The sequence below is a fragment of the Mustela erminea genome, chromosome 4, assembly GCF_009829155.1.
Source record: "Mustela erminea isolate mMusErm1 chromosome 4, mMusErm1.Pri, whole genome shotgun sequence".
NCBI lineage: Eukaryota > Metazoa > Chordata > Mammalia > Carnivora > Mustelidae > Mustela > Mustela erminea.
Window position 1 is genome coordinate 143,189,952 of NC_045617.1, and position 21,575 is coordinate 143,211,526.

General features: G+C 47.4%; 1 protein-coding gene across 2 annotated transcripts in view; it reads right to left on the bottom strand.

The window, feature by feature from the left end:
* The window catches only part of MBOAT1 (membrane bound O-acyltransferase domain containing 1), a 109,698-nt gene extending 88,575 nt beyond the window's left edge, over window positions 1–21,123 (bottom strand). Inside the window, exon 1 of one of the 2 annotated variants that reach the window (XM_032341211.1) lies at window positions 20,833–21,120. In XM_032341211.1, the coding sequence (XP_032197102.1) occupies window positions 20,833–20,928 (96 nt within the window). In that variant the 5' untranslated portion in view covers window positions 20,929–21,120. Of the gene's footprint in view, window positions 1–20,832 lie in introns of both variants that reach the window. The other variant, XM_032341212.1, reaches the window with a different exon arrangement.
* Between the last annotated feature and the right edge of the window lie 452 nt (window positions 21,124–21,575).

A 21,575-nucleotide genomic window follows, 5' to 3' on the forward strand; every position in this document is an offset into this window, starting at 1 on the left:
CTATCATTCCACAACTGGAGAGAGAAAGAAAAAGCGCATTTCGGTTTTTGTTTTTGTTTTTTTTTTTTTTCAATTTAAATGAGATAAGACATCATAATATACATGTTGTTCAACAACTTCCTTTTGTTCAATGTGACGGACATCTTCAAATCTGCCTTCATTCTCTCTGATAGCTGTCTATGGTTCCACAGCTTGAAAAAACCATGATTTGATCGAACTATTCTGCTGGTTAACATTTACGGATCTTGTGATCTTTAAATTCCCACAGAGAAAGGCTGCTCCTTAAACCACTGACTTATTTTGTCAATTAATACAAAAATGTACGGTGGCAGCAGGTAAGAAATAGGACTCAGGGTCTGCAGGTAGGGACAACAGAAAGGAAGGGCATAGCTCCTGATGATGGGAATAATCCTCATACAGCTTCTGCTTGAATACTTCCAGGGACGGGGGACTCATGAGCTCCAAGGGTCATCAATTCTTTTATCTACACAACTCTCAGTAATAGCGAACTTTAAGATAAATGGAAACCCACCTCCCTAAAGTTTGTGTCCTGTGAGTTTAATTCTGCTGAGGACACAGCATAATTACATTCTTCAAATATCTGAAAACCATGATCATATCATACGTAAGCCTTTTCTTTAAGTTACACGCCCCTTCTTCCTTCAATGATCCCCATGTGAACTAGGTACAAGGCTGTTCGCCTTCCGTCAGCCATACCTCAGTTTCCCAACGTTCTTCTTAAAAGCTGACACCCAGCATGAAACACCCGGGGTTGTGGGGCTGTGCCTGCCCAAGCACAGAGCAGATGGGGATCACCGGTCCTCGCATAGTATCTCCTGTTATGGACCAGAGAGCAAAATCTATTCTCCGGATCACGGCACCCTGTTGCACAAGCCAAATGGGACACTTGGCAAACTTTGTGTTCTAGTTCATTCCCAGATTTCCCAAATACTCTCCTAAGCATTCCAGCTTTGAGGCTACTCGTCACACCCTTAGACAAAAAAATACAAGAGTGCATAAGGGCCCAGCATTGGAACCCAAAATTCCTGGCTCGAAATCCTGGCTGTACCACTAACCAGCCATGGGATCTCACACAAGTCACATATGTTTTCCCAGTTTTCCATGGGGGATAGGTTGGGGGGGGTTATGATTTGCCACATGGAGGTGTTGTGAGGCTTACGTGAGAGAATTCGTGCAGAGAGTTTATTTAACACAGTATGTAAGTAGCACTCATTGTAAAAACTTCTATTTATAGCTAGATTAGCACTAAGTCCAGAAGCTGAAAGTAGAAATATTGCCAGATGATAGAATCAGGATATCTGTGATCCATATACCTCCTCGGAGCTTAAGCCGTATTTTCCTTTTCATCAGAAGAGATAGAAAGAAATTGTATCTTTTATATACCCACCTGTCTGATAAATAAAATACTGCCTCAGCGTCTGCTTTAGAACACAGGTGACTTTCCTAATATTCCCACATGCAAACCCATTCTGGTGGCTACGAACACACCCAAACTAACAACCCCAGCCTTTCAGTTGATAAGCAATGTTTACTAGATAAAAAGTTTCTTTCCCACTTCCTAGGTACACAAAACCTATTCATGAATCAGCTTAGATCACCACCCACGCATTTCACAATGGTCCCCACCCCCGGCAAAAAAAAAAAAGCTTTGCTGCCACCTGTCACCTGTATCCTCACTTACTTCGTCTGTCCCATCTTTTCAGCCTTGAAGAATCCAGATTCCTTCCTCCCCTAGCATCTGCAAAGTGTTTTCTTCCTATGCATCAGACATTAGCCGAACACCACCCACGCCCGCTCCCTGAAGGTCGGCACTGTGACACGAGCGTTCTTCTCCATTAGATTCAAAAGTGGGACAGAGCTGGCGATGGGGAAATGACAGCAAAGGACACTTCTGTGTCTCCGAACAGTCAGCTAACACCTTCCCCGGGGTCACCTACCTCATCTGATATTCACAACAACCCCCTCCTGTAGGCATTATTAGCTTTATTTTATGAACCAGGATTCAGGCTCAGAACATCTTGACGGCTTGCCCAGTACATGTCTAACAACTATGAGCTCTCAGCCCAGAACGCAGCTGCCCACAGTCCATTCCCCAATCTTCCTGCTGCCGAAGATCCCGGTCTGTTCACGGGACAGATCTCAGAGGAAACCCAAATGTCAACTGCACAACATGGTCCCAACTTCAGTCTACACTACATAGCTAGTATTCCGTCAGTCCTTACGAGCAGATTTTTCACAGATTCTTGTACTGTTGAATGGAGAAGTGAGAAGCAGAATAGCACTTCCAAGGTCAAAACTTTTTTTTTTTAAGACTTTTTTTTTTTTTTTTTTGACAGAGAGAGATCACAAGTAGGCAGAGAGGCAGGCAGAGAGAGAGGAGGAAGCAGGCTCCCTGCTGAGCAGAGAGCCCAAAGTGGGGCTCAATCCCAGGACCCTGGGATCATGACCTGAGCTGAAGGCAGAGGCTTAACCCACTGAGTCACCCAGGTACCCCGCAAGGTCAAAACTTAATGAGGAACCATCTTTTGGAGAGCTCTGATCAGGGAGGGGGGCGGAGGAGTTCTGTTGTTTGATGCTATGGGGAGAAAAATATTTATCTTAAGGAACAACAATTCATTCATTTAAATTACCTGACGAGGAGCCTGAGGATTCAGAATGAACCAAAAGTCCTTCACATCTTTACTGGAAGTGACTTAGGTGCACACAAAGATTTTCAGAAATCCAACCTTAAAGCAAAAAGTAACTCTAAAGCACGAACACATCCCAGTGTAATAGCATGTTTTCTTTTCATGTTTCTGACTAAGAAATTCTCTAAAAGCCATACTGGTCCCAACTTCCATTTCTGACAATACGGGGAGTTCCATATTTATAGCTACAGCAGAACTGATAATCCTAGCTTAAGTACAAAAAGCATCAGGGTGGGAGATGGGTGAAACAGGTGAGGGGGGAGTAAGAGAGCCCTTGTGATGAGTACACGGTAATACAGAGAATTACTAAATCCCTATATTATACACCCAAAACTAAGGTAACACTGTAGGTTAACTACACTGGAATTAAAAATAAGTAATTAAATAAAAATAAAAAGCATCAGTTTTTAAATAAACATTACTTTCTAGAAAAGTTTTAGGTTTACAAAAAAAAATTGTGAAGACAGTCCAGACTCCATATACCTACAGTTTCCCACGTCACTGGCACCTTACATCTTATGGCACATTTGTCATAGTTAAGGAACCAACGGTAATAGACTAGTAAACTAAAATAACACACTTTACTCAGATTTCTTTAATTTTTATGTAATGCTCTTTCTCTGTCCCAGAATCCCGTGCAGGAACCCACACTGCATCTAGTTGTCCTATCTCCTTGGGCTCCCCTTGGTTATGACAGTTTCTCAGACTTTCCTTGGGTTTGATGACCTTGATGGTTTGAGAAGTACTCCTCCGGTCATTAGACATAATTAGACAAGGGTTACGGGTTTTGGAAAGCAAGATGATGGAAGCTTCACTTTCCCCACACCATATTAAGGGGGTAACACGCTACAGATATAATTATCACTGTTGATGCTGACCTTTGTCACCTGGCTAAGGTCAGGCTTATTAACTTCCTGCATTGTCCAACTACTCTCCCCCACTTTCCCTTTCCATACGGTCCTCTTCGGAAAGAAGTCACGATGCATGCCCCACGCCCAGGGAGTGGGAAGTTATACTATCCCCTCCTTGAGGGAAGAGGATTATTTGGAATTCTTCTGCAAGATTTGTCTATTTTCCCTCATTTATTTACTTATTCAATTATTTATATCAGCATGAACTCACTGATGTTTGCTTTATACTTGGGTTTATAATCTATAGATTATAGATCAATAACTTATACTTCCATAATCTAAGGCTTCTTTACTTTGTTGTTCAAAGCTCTTTCATTTCCAAAAAATGTCCATTTTTAAAAATTTATTTATTTATTTATTTGACAGAGAGAGATAGTGAGAGCAGGAACACAAGCAGGAGTGGGAGAGGAAGAAGCAGGCTTCCCGCCAAGCAGGAAGCCCAATGTGGGGCTCAAACCCAGGACCTTGGCATCATGACCTGAGCCGAAGGCAGATGCTTAATGATTGAGCCACCCAGGGACCCCTCCTATGTCAATCTGAAATAGTCTCATCACTAGGAGCTTTGTTTTTGTTTTGTTTTGTTCTGTTCTAGAGAAAGGTATTAGAGACCAAGCTCAGCATACAAGTGTACTCACTACTAATGGATCGTCACTCCCTACAGACCTTTTCAGCTGACAGTGAAAGGAAAAAGTGTATACACTAACTCTTGAATACACACACACCTGAAAATATTCCTACATGCAAACCAACTGTATTTATTAAGCTAAATGTGAGCTCATGTTGACGTGCTTGATCATTTTCACACTCAGCTGAACTGGTGGAAAAGTCAGAAAATTCCTCAGAAGCCAGAAATGCAAGAAAACAGAAATGCAAAAAAGCAGAAATCAGATGTTTTGCTGGCATGTGCTCCCAAGAGTCTAGAGTTTAGGCACCAGAGACAAAGCAGGCTGAGAAAGGAGAGGTGGGAGGAAGAAATGGAGACTCTATGCTGCAAAGACATGTCTCGAAGCCAGGACTGCTCTTAAACTCCTGAAAGGCAACCCCTCACTAGGGAAAAGTGCTCTTCCCACAGCCAAGACAGTGGGATGTGTTTATATGGGCTGCAACTCTCGGTGGAGAGACAGAATGTACAAAGACTCCCCTGAGAATGAGTTTGGAGGCCTAAATTTACATGCCCTGTACGGCCAAGGGGGAAAAAAAAATCCAAAGCAGGAAAGCAATTTAAGTAAGCCTGGATTGGGAGTGCTCCCAGGTGCCCTGGCAGAAGGAAACCCAGATTTGCTTAAAAGGATTGTAGTTTAAATCCGGGTCTCAAAATAGCCCCACAGTTAGAATACAACAAAGCCTGCACCCAATCAAAACTCACCAAAGACCCTTGAAAATTACACAAACCAGTCACAAAAAAGCACACATTGTATGACTCCATTTATAGGAAACAGCCAGGATAGGTCAATTTACAGAGAAAGAATACATTCTTGTGGTTGCCAAGGGCTGTGCAGAGACACAAGGAGAGGTAGGATTTGGGAAGAAGTAGGAACTGCTAATGAAATGGGGATTTCTTTGAGGCAGGAGGAACGAAAGTATTCCAAAATTAGACCATGACAATGGGTACAGAAGTCTGTGACTGTATAAAAAAATTTTTTTGAACTGTACACTTCAACTGGGTGAACTGCAAGTTACCAACCAGTTCCTGGAATAAAAAAGAGCACATTGGGCGCCTGGGTGGCTCAGTGGGTTAAGCCGCTGCCTTCGGCTCAGGTTATGATCTCAAGGTCCTGGGATCGAGTCCCACATCAGGCTCTCTGCTCAGCAGGGGGCCTGCTTCCCTTCCTCTCTCTCTGCCTGCTTCTCTGCCTACTTGTGATCTCTGTCTGTCAGGTAAATAAATAAAATCTTTAAAAAAAAAAAAAAGAGCACATTAGTGGAAAAATTGGTGAAATTCGAAAATTTAATAAATTCTATGTATTGAATAGTTACATACCCATGTTGATTTTTTTTTAGTTTTGACAGATGTACTAGGGTAATGTAAGACGCTGACCCCAGGGAAAACTGGCTGAGGCATAAATAAAAACTCCCTGGGGTATCATTACAATTTTTCTGTAAATCAAAAATTACTCCAAAACAAAAAGTTAAAAACTGTGCTCCATCTATGACAAAGCAAATGACAGTCTTTAAAAGATGTGCAAGTCATTTCCTAAAATACTGCTGACACCCTTGTTATTTCCACTAGAGCTTACGAGGGCTAATTACAAAATAACACAACAAAGGAGCTCTCCGAGGCAACCATGTTTAAGGCCTTCTTGGGGGAAATGAGTTGCGTTAGGGTGTACCTCACCTCCGGTCGCCTAACCAGCATTTTAAGGTTTTCACTGAGGGCCCCTCCACGCTCTGTGGCTTTTTTTCCTTTTCATTCAGCAGTCTCCACATAATTGTGAAGTGAAGTTGTTCTTATGACCATTTTCATCACTCTTCTCTAACATTCCAATTCTTCTGGAAGCTTTGCAACAGAGGACCCCAGCTAGACACACATTACTCTAATAAATGTTTGAAGGTTGCCAAGTACACAAGATAGGGTTTTCCAGCTCTCATAAAAACTCATAAGTCAGGGTGCATCTGGGTGGCTCAGTTGGTTGGGTGTCTGCCTTTGTTCCGCTCAGGTCGTGATCTCAGGGTCCTGGGATCGAGCCCCACATCGGGCTCTCTGCTCAGTGCAGAGCCTGCCTCTGCCTCTCCCTGCCTCCAACTCATGCTCCCTTTCTCTCCCCCAAACAAATAAATAAAATCTTAAAAAAAAATACAAAAAAACTTGTAAGTGTTCAATTTCTAAATTGTTTTATAGCTCATTACCTGTCTTCAAATTCTCTCTACAATTCCACCCAGCTAAGATGCAAACTCAAAATTCATTATTCATTGGTATGAAGAAATTGAGCTCCACCCTAAATCTTGATGAAATGATTATTTTTAGTTTACAACCACATTTTGCCCTTCTTTCAAATTAAGATAACCGAACTGGCAATCAGATAAAGGTAGGTCTAAAGACACTCAACTACTTCAATAGAAAGATAAAAACCACATTAGTCAACTTAAGTCTTGCAACTTAGTAAAGCTAACGATAAAATTGAGGTAAGTGTTAACTCAGTGAGGCGGAGATTATGAAAATAAATGTGAGATGGTCTACTACCATATCCTTTTGTAAACTCCACCTCCGGGTGATATGTCCAGAGCAAAGAGTCAAGAAAGAATTTTTGACACATCTTTAGGTGGCTTCATTAAAACACGGGGACAGGACCCGTGGGCAGAAAGAGCTGCACTGGGGCTGTGACAAGTGACTCTTTATAACTTTCAAGTTGGGAAGGAGTTGGGGACAGCACAAACCTCTAAGGTATTTTGGAAACAAGGTTCCCAGGACCTTGAGGGGGCTAGCTATTGTTAGGAAAAGGTCATTTATTATCATCTAGTAAACCTTAGTCATGAGACCCTTCGGATGTATACCAGTGGGCCATATGCTTGCAGGATGATTGCTAACAGATATCTTGGGGTGCAAAGAGGAAGTGGAGAGAGATAAAGGAAGTTTCCAAAGGAATTTTTACATGTTAAAGTAGACTTACAGGATCCTGGGGGAGTGGGCTAAGATTGCCTTTGCCCTTAGCAAAGTGTCAACATCGAGGCAGCTGAGCTCCCAGAGGAAAGTCACTCTGTTTCAAGGACTTGTCAATGGGTTGTACGCAGTAAGGAAATTTAACTTTTTTTGGGGGGGGGGGGGGCCTTTGTTTCCCACATCACAGGCACTTTACATTTAAAAAAATTTAAAAATCATTTGGTCCTTTCCTCCACATTTGCATAAGATGACTCTCTGAATATAATTTCATATAAATGTTTGTTTGCTTCCCTTTTGTCTACAGACAAGAGAACATGTATTGTTTGGAGAAGAACGGAGAAGGGAAGACATACAGCTCAGCAGCTCCAGTGGACAAGAAATAGCGGCTCTCCTTTACATGATCACTTTTCTAGAATAAAGCACACACATTCCTAAATTCTGATCTTGTTCTAACAAGGGGTGTGGTGGTCAAGGGCAGCCTGCCCCAAGATGTGCCACTTTGGCATGAAAATTATTACGAGTTAAAAGCAATCAAAGCCCAGCAGGTGTAGGAAAAGCTCTTACCTCCGCTTCTATTGCCTAAATGTACATTGGAAAGGACAGCTGGTGCCAGGAAAAGAGCTATTAACAGAGATTCCTCTTTACCTAAGAAATTCATTTGCATTCCAGGGCAAATTTTGTTTTTCCACCATCTCCTCACCTTCCTGCTAATGGTCTTCCCCTTTGAATCTCCAGACCCTACCCTCTCCTTAGCTCAGCAAGTCATAGAGGTTTCATGTGGCCTGTCTTTGGAATTTCCATGTTTGTGCAGATTCCTTGTACATACACTATTAAATGTGACTTTCTCCTATTAACCTGTCTCATGTCAATCTGATTCTTAGTCCAGCTAGAAGGTCTGTGAAGGGCCGAGAAAATTTCTTCCACCCCAACAGAGGTGAGAAAAGAGAGATGATTCCAGAACCCCAAGGATTAACTCACTTCGGACAACATGCACCAAAATGCACACAATTCATTTGCAGAAATAAGAAAGTAAAATATGGGGCGCCTGGGTGGCTCAGTGGTTTAGAGCTTCTGCCTTCAGCTCAGGTCATGATCCCAGGGTCCTGGGATCAAGCCCCACGTCGGGCTCTCTGCTCCATGGGGAGCCTGCTTCCTCCTCTCTCTGCCTGCCTCTCCGCCTACTTGTGATCTATGTCTCTCAAATAAATCAATAAAATCTTAAAAAAAAAAAAAAAGAAAGTAAAATATGTATGTATAATCCTTTAAGGTACATCCACTAAAAAGCGAAAAGTAAAGAGCCTCTGTTTGCCGGTTTTACCCTCAAAAAGTGTTTCTTTGTGATGTAAATCCAAGCCTTCCTTGCTACTATTGAAGATTCTGCAATCACAGACCTTTGGAGCTAAACAGGTTTCCAGCAGCTGGGCATACCAAGAGGTCTGGAGAAGTGCGCCCGATGCCTGGCTGGTTAGAAGCAGAGCCATTTTCATCTCTGGGACTCAAGGACTGCAGGAATCTTTCATATTCTCATGCCTCAGTCCAGAGCGTTCTTCTCTCCATCTGAGGGGAAACTGGAAATAAACCCCAATCTCTCTCCTCACCACGTGTAGCTACTGGAAGGGGCCCTAGGTGCTCTCCATTGTTATAAAGAGAACAGGCCCAAATTGGAGCCACCTGTGCTAAGCCCCAATCAGCAAAGATTTAACATCTAACCTAAGGGCAGTTTCAACTCCCGAGGAATGTAAACTTAAACCAATCAACTTGGAACTACCTGGTCAGCACTACAGACCCTTCCGATGCCCTTAGGAAGAAGACTTTGCCTGAAACAACACATTCTTTGCTAATATCCTTTTTCTGCCCCTCCCCCTTTCTGCACTTAAAAATCTTTCCTTTCCCACAGGTTGGCAGAGCTCCTTTCTGTTGTAGATGAGATACTGCCCAATTCGTGAAAGGCTGAATACCGCCAAATCGATCTTTAAATTCACTCAGTTTGATTTTTCTATTTAATACCACAGTCCTAGGGAAATGAAAACAGAGGAGGCAGTGCCAGCAGAGCAAAGACCCCTCTCCAACCTCCTCACCCACCACCGCCAATACTGTCAGCCTTGGCTAAGGGTCAAGGCTGTTCCTGGAAGCACAGAAACAGAACTCTCAGTAAAGGGCAGAAAGGAAGTCCAATGTCACAAAAGCTCTGTCTATACAGATATGAATCGCTCCCTAAGAGACCACTGTTAAGTTAAAAAAAAAAAAAAAAAAAAAAAAGCAAGGAGCTGTACACTATGTACACTATCAGAAAAACTGAGAAAAAAATCCTGTACACATGGACTCAGCCTGCCTTGAAAGGATGCCACTGGTGGTCAGCAGGGAGGGGAACCAGGCAGCTGCAAAGGAGAGGGGGCACCCCTCATTATATCCTCTTTTCTGTGATGTTGATGCTACGTACATAAGCTATCTCCTCAGAAAACTAATTTTTTAACCGTACTTACATAAAAGAAAAAGCACAATATGAATGAGTTCAAAATGATTTTTAAGATTTAAATAAATAAATAAAATTAAATAAAAACAAAGAGTAAAATATAATGCCAAGGGGGGGGAAAAAAATAAGAGAAAGTGGCATTCACAGTTAAACCACTTCATGGAATGTTGCAAAATGTCGTTTGAATTTAGCGACTTCCTCTAGGCCTTAGCAACCTTCTGCTGAACCCCCCTGCTGACTGTTTCACATGATGATTGAGGCACGGCGGGGGGGGGGGGGGGGGGCGCTCTGGGGGGAGACAAGCCCTAGTCTTTCTCACTTTCCTTCCTTGTTTGAAGTAAGAAGTCAGAACCACCTGAGCAAAAACTGTTCAAATGTACCCCCACCCCACCCCTATCTGCTCTTTTACAAATGGCACTAGAACCCCAGCTCAGAGCTGTCGTTTGGTTAATACACCTGAGAACGGAATATTTGTAATAAGAAGATTGGGAAATCCCCACCATTATCAGCACAGAAATCTGAACAACTGAAGCAACCCTTAAAATTGCTTTAATGCTGACGTGGGTGTTCCAAACCCTCCTTTGAATCAGATCAATATTACTAACGCATAAAAGATTAACCATTCACAACTGTAGAAAGTTTAGGCAGAGGGGCACCTGTGTGGCTCAGTGGGTTAAAGCCTCTGCCTTCGGCTCAGTTCATGATCTCGGGGTCCTGGGATTGAGCCCTGCATCGGGCTCTCTGCTCAGTGGGGAGCCTGCTTCCTCCTCTCTCTCTGCCTGCCTCTCTGCCTACTTGTGATCTTTCTGTCAAATAAATAAATAAAATGTTCGAGAAAAATAATTAACTCAAAGGGATGGTGGTCTTTCAGCAAAACACATTTTTAACCAGTGTAAACGACATGAAGTTACTGTTCCCAGGGATGACACCGATCCCGGGCGAAACTGCTAGAAATTGCCATTAATAAGAATGCAGCAAGTTTCGCCTTTATCTTGTTTACTGAAAGGGTGGACTTACTTAAAATAGAAAGCTTCTGGAAAGCACACCACCAAGTACTGTTATTAAATTACACATTGTGAATTCCTTTTACAAGTCGCTGCTACAAAACATGTTTCCAGATTGTATCTCCTGGGACAGAATCTTTTTCAGAAATCTTTCTTGATAAATGGAATTCGGAGGCCGTGCTGCAAAACTCTCCGGTGTTCTTCCGCACATGGGACTTGACCACAGGCTGCTAAAGGAGACTTCCCCGTGTCGTTCACACGATTCTGAGAAAGCCAGCCCCAAACTGACATTAGTATCTGCCTTTATAACTCCAAGGAATGCACACATCAACCCCAGGTGATGAAAACGGGAACAGAGAATTTTATATTTAAACAAGCCAAGCCTGACCCTCAGCTACCAGCAACTGGGCCTTCTTTTAACTTCTGTGTCAGAAATTAGGCTTATTGGGGCACCCGAGTGGCTCAGTCGGTTAGGCATCCGCCTTTGGCCCCAGAGTCCGGGGATGGGGTCCCACACTGGGCTCCCTGCACAGCAGGGAGTCTGCCTCTCCCTCGCCCCTTCCACGTGATCTCGCTCTCTCTCTCACTCTCTAATAAATAAAATCTTTAAAAAAGAAACAGAAAAAAAGAAATTAGGCCCATCAACCGAAATGCACGTTCCAAATAACAAGATACAGACCTAACCGGTTGGTAAAGTGAATTAGCTCCCAAGTTTAACTTAATTTACTCCTTCATTCCAATGCAAGAATGTAAATAAAATTCCACTTCAACAAACATTTATTAAATTTCTGCACTGTACTAAGCACACCAAGACGACGAAGGTTCATCCTCGGTCACTGGCCACAAAGAACGTGCATCTTTTCTCCAGCCGAATCTCAGGACCTTGGGTGAAACGGCTTCCTGTTCCTGGAATATTCTGCCCGTCCCACGCAGCCCCAACCCAGCACCTTCCCCTTGTCCTCCTATAGTGGCAGCTCCCAGGAACCCCCACTTCCCCCGTGCCTGGCTGGGCCGGGGACACAGACCTCACTAATCTCAGCATCCCCACTCTAACCCAGCTTCGGCACACGGTGTTTAATGAGCAGCTACTTAAGGAAGCCTCCCAGAGTCAGGCAGGCAGAAAGACAAATACACATCAAAGTAAGTAGAACCACGTGGTATGCAAGAGACAGAAAAACAGAATTTTCTGCATTTGGCCCTGGAGCAGAGGCAGAGACAAGACCAGGGTGACGGGCAGCAGCAGGAGGTGAGCTAGGACATGAGAACCGGGAAGGGCTCGGTGCACAGAGAAAGGAGGGTGTGGGCAGGAAGCTGGCAGGTGGGAAAGGCACACTGCCTTTGAGATGCACAAAATCAACAGTCCGCTGGCGTGACGGCAGGGAGCACAGGGAAGTAAGCGGTGGGTGGCCTGCAGCACAGTGCCTCGGAGCACAGCCGTCGGACGGTCCGGTCCTGGGTTCAAGTCCCACCTGGGTCCCTTTCCAGCCCAGGACTGCGGCCAGTGACTCATGCGCAGTAGGCCCATTGCTTAAATGGAAACATCTGGCCTAGCTTTCAGGGCGGTCATACCAGTTAAATGAGATAATGGACCCAGAGCAGCCGACTGGATGTCTGATAGCACAAGCATCCCAAGGATAGGCTGTTGGTGTCAATAAGCCAGAAAGGTAAACTGAGGCCAGGCTGTGCCGAGCCACCTCTTGTTCCACAGCAGAAAGGCTAAATCTTCAGGACCCACCAGGCCTCTGCTTAAAATGCCAGGAAGTAATGGTCACGTCTGCACTCTCTCCGTCCTCCCCTTAATTATTGTCAGATTGAGTAACCAGACTGTGACACTGGTCAGCGCTTTCCAGTGGGGCCACCCAACTCCCGGATTCCCGCTGAGTCCCCTAGAATGGACGGCTCGCTCTCCTTCGGGGCTGGCCTGAGGACAGCCCCCAACTCCACCGGCGGCCGAGTCCTCTCAATGCTGTGGAAATCGGAGTTTGCTCAAGAGCCCGGCCCTCCACGCACCTGATGGCTTGACCTTCTCGGACCTGCTCAGGCTCAGCAGGCTCCCCCCCCCCGCTCCGAGATCAGCCTGCACCTGAACCACCCAGGAACTTTCCACCACGTTAGTGTGCAGCCCCAGGAAAGACCGCAGTGTTCAGGGTCCGTCGCTGGCTTCTGAGGACTCCGGGACCTGCCCAGAAGCCTGCCAGGCATCCCCACCCTCGTGCCCAGCCCCGGCTCCCCATGTCAACTCGCACCCACTTGCTGCTCCCAACTTCCTCCTCCTCCATGACTCATCAACCCACTGCCGACCTCCCTGCCTCCCTCTGACCTCCTCTGCTCTACCCCAAAACCCTCCGTGCCCTCCCAGCTCTCTTCCTTCCCTCCTAGCCTCGGTGGAGAATGGGCCGCCTCCAGGCACGTGTCTGCCCGTTTCGACCCCGACCCCGGAGGAGCACAGAGAAGACAGTCACCGCTTTTCCAGATTCTGCTTTGCTGCCTTAGACTTTTTCCCTTCCACCTCCCTTAAATAAAACCTGTGATCCCCCCAGAGTCACGCAGACAGAGAGAAGGTGTGGGACCAGCAGGTGCTTGCAGCCCCGGGAACAGGCACCGCCCTCTCCAGCCTGGCGTCATGCCCTCAGGGTCTATTAAACTACAGAGCTTTGCTACCACACAGCCTTTTCCTCCAGCTCCCATTCCCAGGTTCACCTGCTCTGGGAGTTAGTCTGCCAAAGCCCCCCAGTCCCCACTGTCACCCCCCCCCCCGCCCGCCACGTCCACACCCAGACTTACATCATTGCCCGGAAAAGCTTCCCTCGGTATCTTGCACTCCGCCAGCCCCCGGCTGCCTCCCTTCCTCGACACCCGCTCCCCAGCGTCCCTGCAAGCTCAGGCTGTTTCCCTTCCCATTCCCGCCCCTTCCAAGTGCTTGTCAGCATCTTTCAACACCTTTCCTTCCTAACTTTCCAGCAACCTTCTCTGCAAACGTCCAACCGTTTTACTTTTGCTCCTAGAAGGAGCTGCTGAAAGAGAAAAATCACACACAGGCACAGACTCCTGCCTCTAAAGGTGTGATTTTCAGGGGGTTGGTTACACTCAGCAATGCATGAAACTGACCTGGGGCGGCTCTTTCTCCTCCCCCTGCGCCCTCACTCAGCCTCAGACCCCCGCCCCTCCTCCGTCCCCGTAGCCTTCGAAAACGTCACAGAATGAAAACATCACAAAACGTCACAGAATGAAAATCCTTTCACGACTTAAGTCTTTCAGTGCCTTCTCTTTGATGGTAGCAGTGGCCCTAAATTTCCGTTGGCCTGAGAATCATGGGGATGGGGATGGGGTGGGGGGACCCCTCTATCCTGACATTTGCATTCCCCAGCTTGGGCCAGACCCCAGAAACACACATGGCCATAGACTCTCATGATAGTCCTTGCACCAAACTCTAAGGGCAATGAGTCTCTAACGAGGGTCTGCGAAATCCAGTTCTCGGGCCAGACCCAGGCCACTGCCTGTTTTCATGTGGCCTGCCTGCTCAAAAAAAAAAAAAAAAAAAAAAAAAAAAAAGCTTTTTTATTTTTTAAGGGTTGAAAACAATCAAAAGAAGAAAATTTTCGGACGCATCAGAGAGTATATGAAACTCCGATGTGATGGGAACGTGGTATTATATGCAATTGCCGGACCACTAAATTTTACTCCTGAAACTAATAATATGTATGTCAGCATATTTGAATTTAAATTCAATTTTTTTTAATAGACATAAATGGGTGCCTGGGTGGCTCAGTCAGTTAAGCCTCTGCCTTCAGCTCAGGTCATGATCCCAGGGTCCTGGGATAGAGCCCCACGTCAGGCTCCCTGCTCAGTGGGGAGTCTGCCTCTCTCTCTACCTGCCGCTCCCCCTGCTTGTGCTGGGATCTCTCCTGCTCTCTCACTGTCAAATAGATGGGTAAAATCTTTAAAAAAAAAAAAAAAATGAGGATATATAATTTTCTAGAGCCATAAAAAAAGAAATTACAGGAAACTCAAATTTCAGAAGAGTCCATTAATGAAGTTTCACGAGACTACAGGTGCGGCCAATACTCACTTATTACCTATGGCTGCTTTCGTGCCACAGCAGAGTTGAGAGGTCGAGACAGGCTGTAGGGCCTGTGAAGCCAAAAATATCTACCCTCTGGCCCTTTACAGAAGACCTGGTCGGCAGAATAAACGCAAACACCTCACCAGAGCCCTTAGCTTCCTCATGACGTGACCCCTGCCCGCTTCCCCAGCCCAGATCCCGCCGTCTGCACCCAGCAGCCCACCACCCGCTTCAGTGGGCGGTTTCTAGAACAAAGCACAGTTTTACTCGTCCACAACTCTGTAAGGGCCATTCTTCCTGGCCACTGTGTGTGACGAATTCTCCATCCTGCAAGGCCCACGTGTGCCCTTCCTCACCTGCGAGAGGCTCTCTGAAGACCACACCTCACCCCGCACCCACCAACAACGCAGAGTAGATCTTTCCCTCCATCCTGCCTCCACTGTACTCCAATAACTTGTCTCCCAGTTAACTGTGTGCAGCCGTGGTTCTCAGACGTGGGGGGCGCTCACTAAACCACCCAGGGCTGTGCCTGCCCCCAGAGCCGCAGGTGGGGGGCACTAGGCAGAGAATGTTCTCTTCTACCTAGTGTCCAGGCTGATGCTGGTCTGGGGACGACACGTGAGTAACACCAGTTGACCTATCTGTCCCTGCCTCGCCCGACAAGATTCTTGAGGATGGGCCCCATTTTATTCGTGTTTGAATCATCACAACCCAACACACCCAGGTGATCCTTGGGGAACACAGCAGAAACTCTGCAGGTGTTTGCAGTCTCACCAAATTATTTTTCTCCCGCTAGCCAATCCTTTTCAGTATCAGACAATGACGGGGAGATTAAGGGGAGAGTGGACCTGACTTTGCAGGAACTACTGAGGCCCCCAAGAAAACTGAAGTAGCTTTCTGCAGGGCTGACGGTCTATGCCTGCCATATGTCCACACCCATCCTGAGCTGGGATGGATTGGAAAGCCCCAAGGTGAGGAGAAGATTGCTCAAGTCAGAAACCCAAGGGTACAACCTGGAGGCAGCGTCCATGGAGGAGTGGGGTAGGCAAAGGACCCTTCCCCCTACAAAGGCCAATCTGCTGTCTGCTTTAAAAACGAGCTTCCAGGGCGCCTGGGTGGTTCAGTGGGTTAAAGCCTCTGCTTTCGGCTCGGGTCATGGTCTCAGGGTCCTGAGATCGAGCCCCACATCAGGCTCTCTGCTCAGCGGGGAGCCTGCTTCCTCCTCTCTCTCTGCCTGCCTCTCTGCCTACTTGTGATCTCTGTCAAATAAATAAATAAAATCTTAAAAAAAAATAAAAATAAAAACGAGCTTCCACGTGAAGTTTGCTAAGGCAAATCATTATCACTGGCACATCTGTTACCAATGGCACATATTCATTGAGTACCTACTACTTCCTTGGATCACAAGGAGGGATAAAATTTCTATCTCCAGGAGTCTTTAAATGAGTTGGAAATTCAGCATATACACACAGCAAGCTGGGTCAGAATAGAAGGTCATGCTTACTGAGGGTCAAATGTGGAGCGTGTCGGAGGTAAAGAGTAAATTCGACAGGAATCCGGCCTGTCCTGTAGCTGGCTTTCCCTTCTGGGTTCCACCAGGCACCATCTACCAACCTCTGTCACCTCCGGCAGGAGCTCCTGAGTACAAAGCCCTTGTGACTTACACAGGTCCTTTGTCTCCAAGGTGAGACAAAGGTAGAGAAGCTTTCCCGGCACAGAGACCTGGATTTTTTCATCCTCATATTTCTACCACCTGGCCGGGGACCTGGCACTAAGAGTATTTGATAAATATTTAATTGACTGAATCATGAGTGTGGAATGTGAGCTGAGCTTTGAACCTAGGGCAAGATTTAGGTGAGAAGAAACATGACATTTGGGCTTTCCAAGCATGGACAAGGAACCAACCGGTGACTAAAAGCTCCAGGCCAGGCAAGAAACCGTGTGGTCAAAGGCCCCAGTGGAATCATCAAAACTCACTACTGATCTCACCATTAGGAAAGAAATGCCAGGTCTTTAGAGCAGGTCATCGTTACCAAGCCTTTTAAACTGTAACACGTTACATTAATTGTCCTAAAACTTTGCTGGGTTTTTTTTTTGTTTGTTGGTTGGTTGGTGAAGATTTTATGTATTTATCTGAGAGAGAAGGGGAAAGAGCATGAGCAGGGGGAGTAGCAGAGGGAGAGGGAGAAGCAGGCTCCCATTGAGCAAGGAGCCTGAAGCAGGACTCCATCCCAGGACCCTGGGATCACGACCAGAGCTGAAGGCAGACGCTTAACCAACTGAGCCACCCAGGTGTCCCTAAACTTTGCTCCTTTAATCTCAAAATGATCTTCTGAGTTCTTATGTCCTGGCTATTTTTCCCCCCAAGGAATCCTAATTCAACAATGAATTGAATTGACACTTCATGCAAGAACAGAAAAGTCTGGGGTACCTGTGCGTCCAAACAGCCTTGACATCCAGAGCTCCCCGCCCCCCTCCCATTTTAACTGGAAAATCCTTAAGCCAGCAAACGGTTTCTTCCTCAGCTTTCACAACTCCTAGGATATGACCGCACACCTCACAAATCAACAAGGTCAACAACATCCATCCATTACGGGGGCTAAATCAGTCTTGCAAATTTTGAAAGCTATGGTTAGTTGAAAGGCAGATCACGACACGCTCCTCAACCAAGTCGAGAGGGCACGAGCAGATGACTTGAAAAATAAGGCAAAACACTTATCCTTTGCTCTCCAAGTCACTCTAAAAGGGAAAGAAAAAGTTCTTATTTAATTTATCCTGGTAAGTGAAGCTTTCTCTCTGAATACTCCTACCAGTTACCAGAGCGCCACACTTGCTAGACAGACAGAGACCGGCGGTTTTGGAAATGCAACTTCCAACACACTCATCTGTGCAGTACCAGCGGGGGCTTCTAGGCCATCATTCATTTCCTACCCTCTGCATCTGGATTCTGTGTTCTACTCGTTTCTAATTAAAGAGGAGACTTTACATGTAACATCTTTAGGAGGATGTCAGACCAGGAAAGTCCTTGGAAACTAAAACTATAGACTCTTCCCCACAATCCCACATAAGCTTTCCCCAGGAGCTCACAGAACAGACAAAGGGAAGGAGCAAATGAAAAATAAGAAAAGAGTTCTTTGGTCATGTGGAAGGCTCAGCAGACATTTCAGCTTTTGCAAATAATGAGCTACCCCACTTGGAGACACCCAGAGGCCAAAGACATTCTCGATAGCACCTTCAATTCAGAAATTACGAGTATAAGCATGAAATGTTAAGATGGGGGGGACAAGATTCAGTGTCTTCCAGTGACATATGAAGAGCTACTAAGTACCCAGAAGTCCGTGTTTTATCGTTTTTAGCATATTGCTGGCCAATAACAAGTCACTCTTCAATGCGACAGAAGCAAACATTTATTAAGGACTGTGCTATTGTCCTTGGACTGTCCTCCAGATCTGGCTCTACCTTTCTATTCCAAGTTCTGGGCCAGAGGTGGAGCGCCTGTAGACCGCATTACCCAGGCACCCCTGGCCAGCCACCCCTGGGCAGGGTCTGACCACTGTGGGTAACAGGCAAGAAACGTAAGGGCAGTGGGATGAAGAGTTGGGCTGTGGTTTTCGCTCTGCTTCCCACTGGCATCCCAGCTGGGGCTCGACCAGGCTCTCCTAGGGCGATGGCCACAGGACACCCTCCCTTTCCCCTTTGTCTCCAGGTTTAGGTACTTGAACCTCCCCTGAATGCCGCCCATATCCCTCTATGTAGCTCATTTAAGTTTCTTCATTGTAAACCATTGAGTTAAATTCTCTTTTTTTTTTTTTTTTTTTTTACAGAGAGAAATCACAAGTAGACGGAGAGGCAGGCAGAGAGAGAGAGAGAGGGAGCAGGCTCCCCGCTGAGCAGAGAGCCCGATGTGGGACTCGATCCCAGGACCCCGAGATCATGACCTGAGCCGAAGGCAGCGGCTGAACCCACTGAGCCACCCAGGCGCCCCCATTGAGTTAAATTCTGCTGCCCGCTGGGACCCTGCCTGAATGAAGGACCTTTCAGATGTGGAGTATTTTATATCTACATAAAATTTCCCACCTCCATTATGTAGATCTGATTTTAGCCCTGAGGACAGTGGGGCTCTGAGACGTCTAATACCAGCAGGCAGACACAAAAGAAGTTTACTGGCAGAGCAGGTCTAAGACATCGAAGACCTTAAAAAGCCCTTGAAAGCGTGAGGGAGAAAAACACTTCAAGCTTCCAAATTCCCAAACCACAATTTAGCCTCAAGCCACATTATTTATGGTTTGGGATTTTCCCCAGGCCTTAAATGAGCGATCTGGGGCATTGCCCTATACGTGCTTCTCTCCACCGACTCTCGGATGGGAGCCTGCTGGAGGCTGCTGGGGCCATGGGAAGATCAAAGAGATCGCCCCGGCTCCTTCCTGCGGATCACCCACATTTCTCCTTCAGGTTCTCCCAGAAATCCCTTTCTCCCAGCCTTAAACGTCCTGAAGGCTCTTTTATTCTTTTTCTTATAAATTAAAAACAGGGTTCCTTTGACAGAAATCCAGGAACCTGGGAAGGGGGTAGATGCAGTTTAAAAGCACTTAAGAGCACCTCCTAGGCTTGTCGGGGTCCCCCAACTACTCCTTTCCAGACAAAAAGCCTCCCTAGATTCCTCTTGAGCAGCGCCAAACAGCTTAAAACAGAAAATGCAATTAAAATAAGTTCTCATGGGGGGTGGGGTTGGGGCTGAAGGGGTTAAGTACAAAACACACTCCCCTTAAGGGAATTCAGCTGGGAATTAGGGTAGTTTCAGAGAAAAAGAATTTGCTAGTATCTCTGCTTTTCCCCAGGTCCCTGGGTCTCTCCCTTTCTCACTACAAATTGAAGAGTAATTTACAAAAGCACCAGCTAGCATCTGATACCTCTCCCAATTTGTTAGCTTTCTGGATTTTGCAACTGAGGGGCAGGCAAATAGCTGGGGAGAGGTGGAGTTGCCCATGCATCCTTGGAGGGAGCCAGGTAGAAGAATGGCTCGGCAAACAGTATCTGACTAAGGCAAACAGCCAGCTCTCACTTCCTCCTTGCAGAAGGAATGTTGAGTGAAGAGGGCAGCGGGAGGGTATACTCCCATTTGGAAAAGAAAGAAAAAAAAAAAAAAATTCACTAGTTAAAAAGCAAAGGGAGGAACCCGAAGCAAAACTCAGTATGAAACCAAGTAAGAAGGCAGTGGGCCAGCCCGCCCACCCCACCCCCCATCCCATTTAAATCAACGTGTGTTTACTGACTCATTATGAAATACCTAGCAGATCTAGCTTCCAGCACCTAAAGAGACAAGAAAATGAGTAAGACAGTCTCAACCCTCAGGCAACTTTCTTACCAGGAATTACCGCCGTTTTCTATTCTAATAGTAGCAGACAATTCCTGGACAGTCCAACCAACTTCACGTGCTTCTCTTCCCCCACTAACCGAACTCACCCAGGAGCCTGGGACCTCAAGGATAAGCCCACTGAGTCAAGGAAAGCCCCTCGGAAAACCACTGTCCTTGCGCAACTCTCCCCTTTCCGACGGACACCGCACATGGTACAACATAACTGTCACCCTCAGATCTGAAAAGTTTCACCGCCAAAGTCTAAAACCCGAGTCTCTGTTCCAACAGGCCAAGAGCTTACAGACTAATCAAGCTTATCTTTTAAGTAGAGATATCTAAATTAAAAATAATAAGGACTCCACGACGCTGATGGAAAACACACACACACACACACACACACACACACACACTTGATTCATTTATCACATTTAGAACTTGGTTACAGGAAACGAGCCAACCCAAAACCTCAAAAGGGGGGAAAAAAAAAAAAACCACTTCATTTGAACCTGTCTTGCAGGGTATACCAATTTTTTTTTTCCTCGTTTACAAGACAAAAACATCATGTCAGGAAAAAGGCCACCTGTCGAGTGTGTGTAGCTATAAAGTCTGCTTGGGGTGGGGGGCGCGTTGTGGCTAAAATGTCCCCCCAGCCCGCACGCCCGCAGTGGCTCGGAGGAGGGTCCCTGCACCCCCGCCCCCGCCAGGCCGCCCGCGGTTACCTGGTCCAGCGGGATGCCCAGGAGCTCGCTGAGCGGGTGCAGGCAGGTGGAGCCCGTGGTGCGGTAGGAGAGGCTGGACGGCGGCTCCGCTGCCATCCTGCATCTTCGGGAGGCGGCTGCCCCGGCCCCGGCCCGCGCCACCCCGCTCGCCGTCCTCCAGCCCGAGCGCTCGCGGGCGGCTGCCCCAGGCACGCGCGTCCGCCTCCCTCGCCGCGGCCGAGCGACCAGGCTGGGGGCCGCGACGCGCGCGAACTCCCGGGGCGCAAACTTGGCGTTGGCGCGGCGGCCGCGGGCGCGGTGGGAGGGCCGCGGCCCCGCGCGCTCGGCTTCCCGCTGCCCTCCTCCTCTCGCCGCTCATTGGCTCGGCCGCCCGGGACGGCCCCGGGAGGAGGGAGGGAGGGAGGAAAACTGGGGAAGCGGAGCCCGGCCCCGCGCGCCGCCCGGCCCGCCCAGCCCGGCCCGAACCCCGGCCGACCCGGAGAGCGAAAGCGACGCCAGCGGGCGCCGTGGCCTCGCCCTGCGGCTGCTGGCGGGCAGCCCCGGGGGCGGGAGGCGCCGGTCCCCTTCTTCCTCCCGAGCTCGCCGGCCTACCTCCCCGCCCCGCGAGGCCACCTCCACCCGGTCACCCGGGCGGGCGCCTTTCCCCAGGGAGCCCCCCGGGGCCCCACCCTGTTTGGGTCTGGCTGCAGTCTCGGCGCCCCCCTTCCGTGTCCCCGCGCCCGCTAGCATTTCCTGCGCTTCCC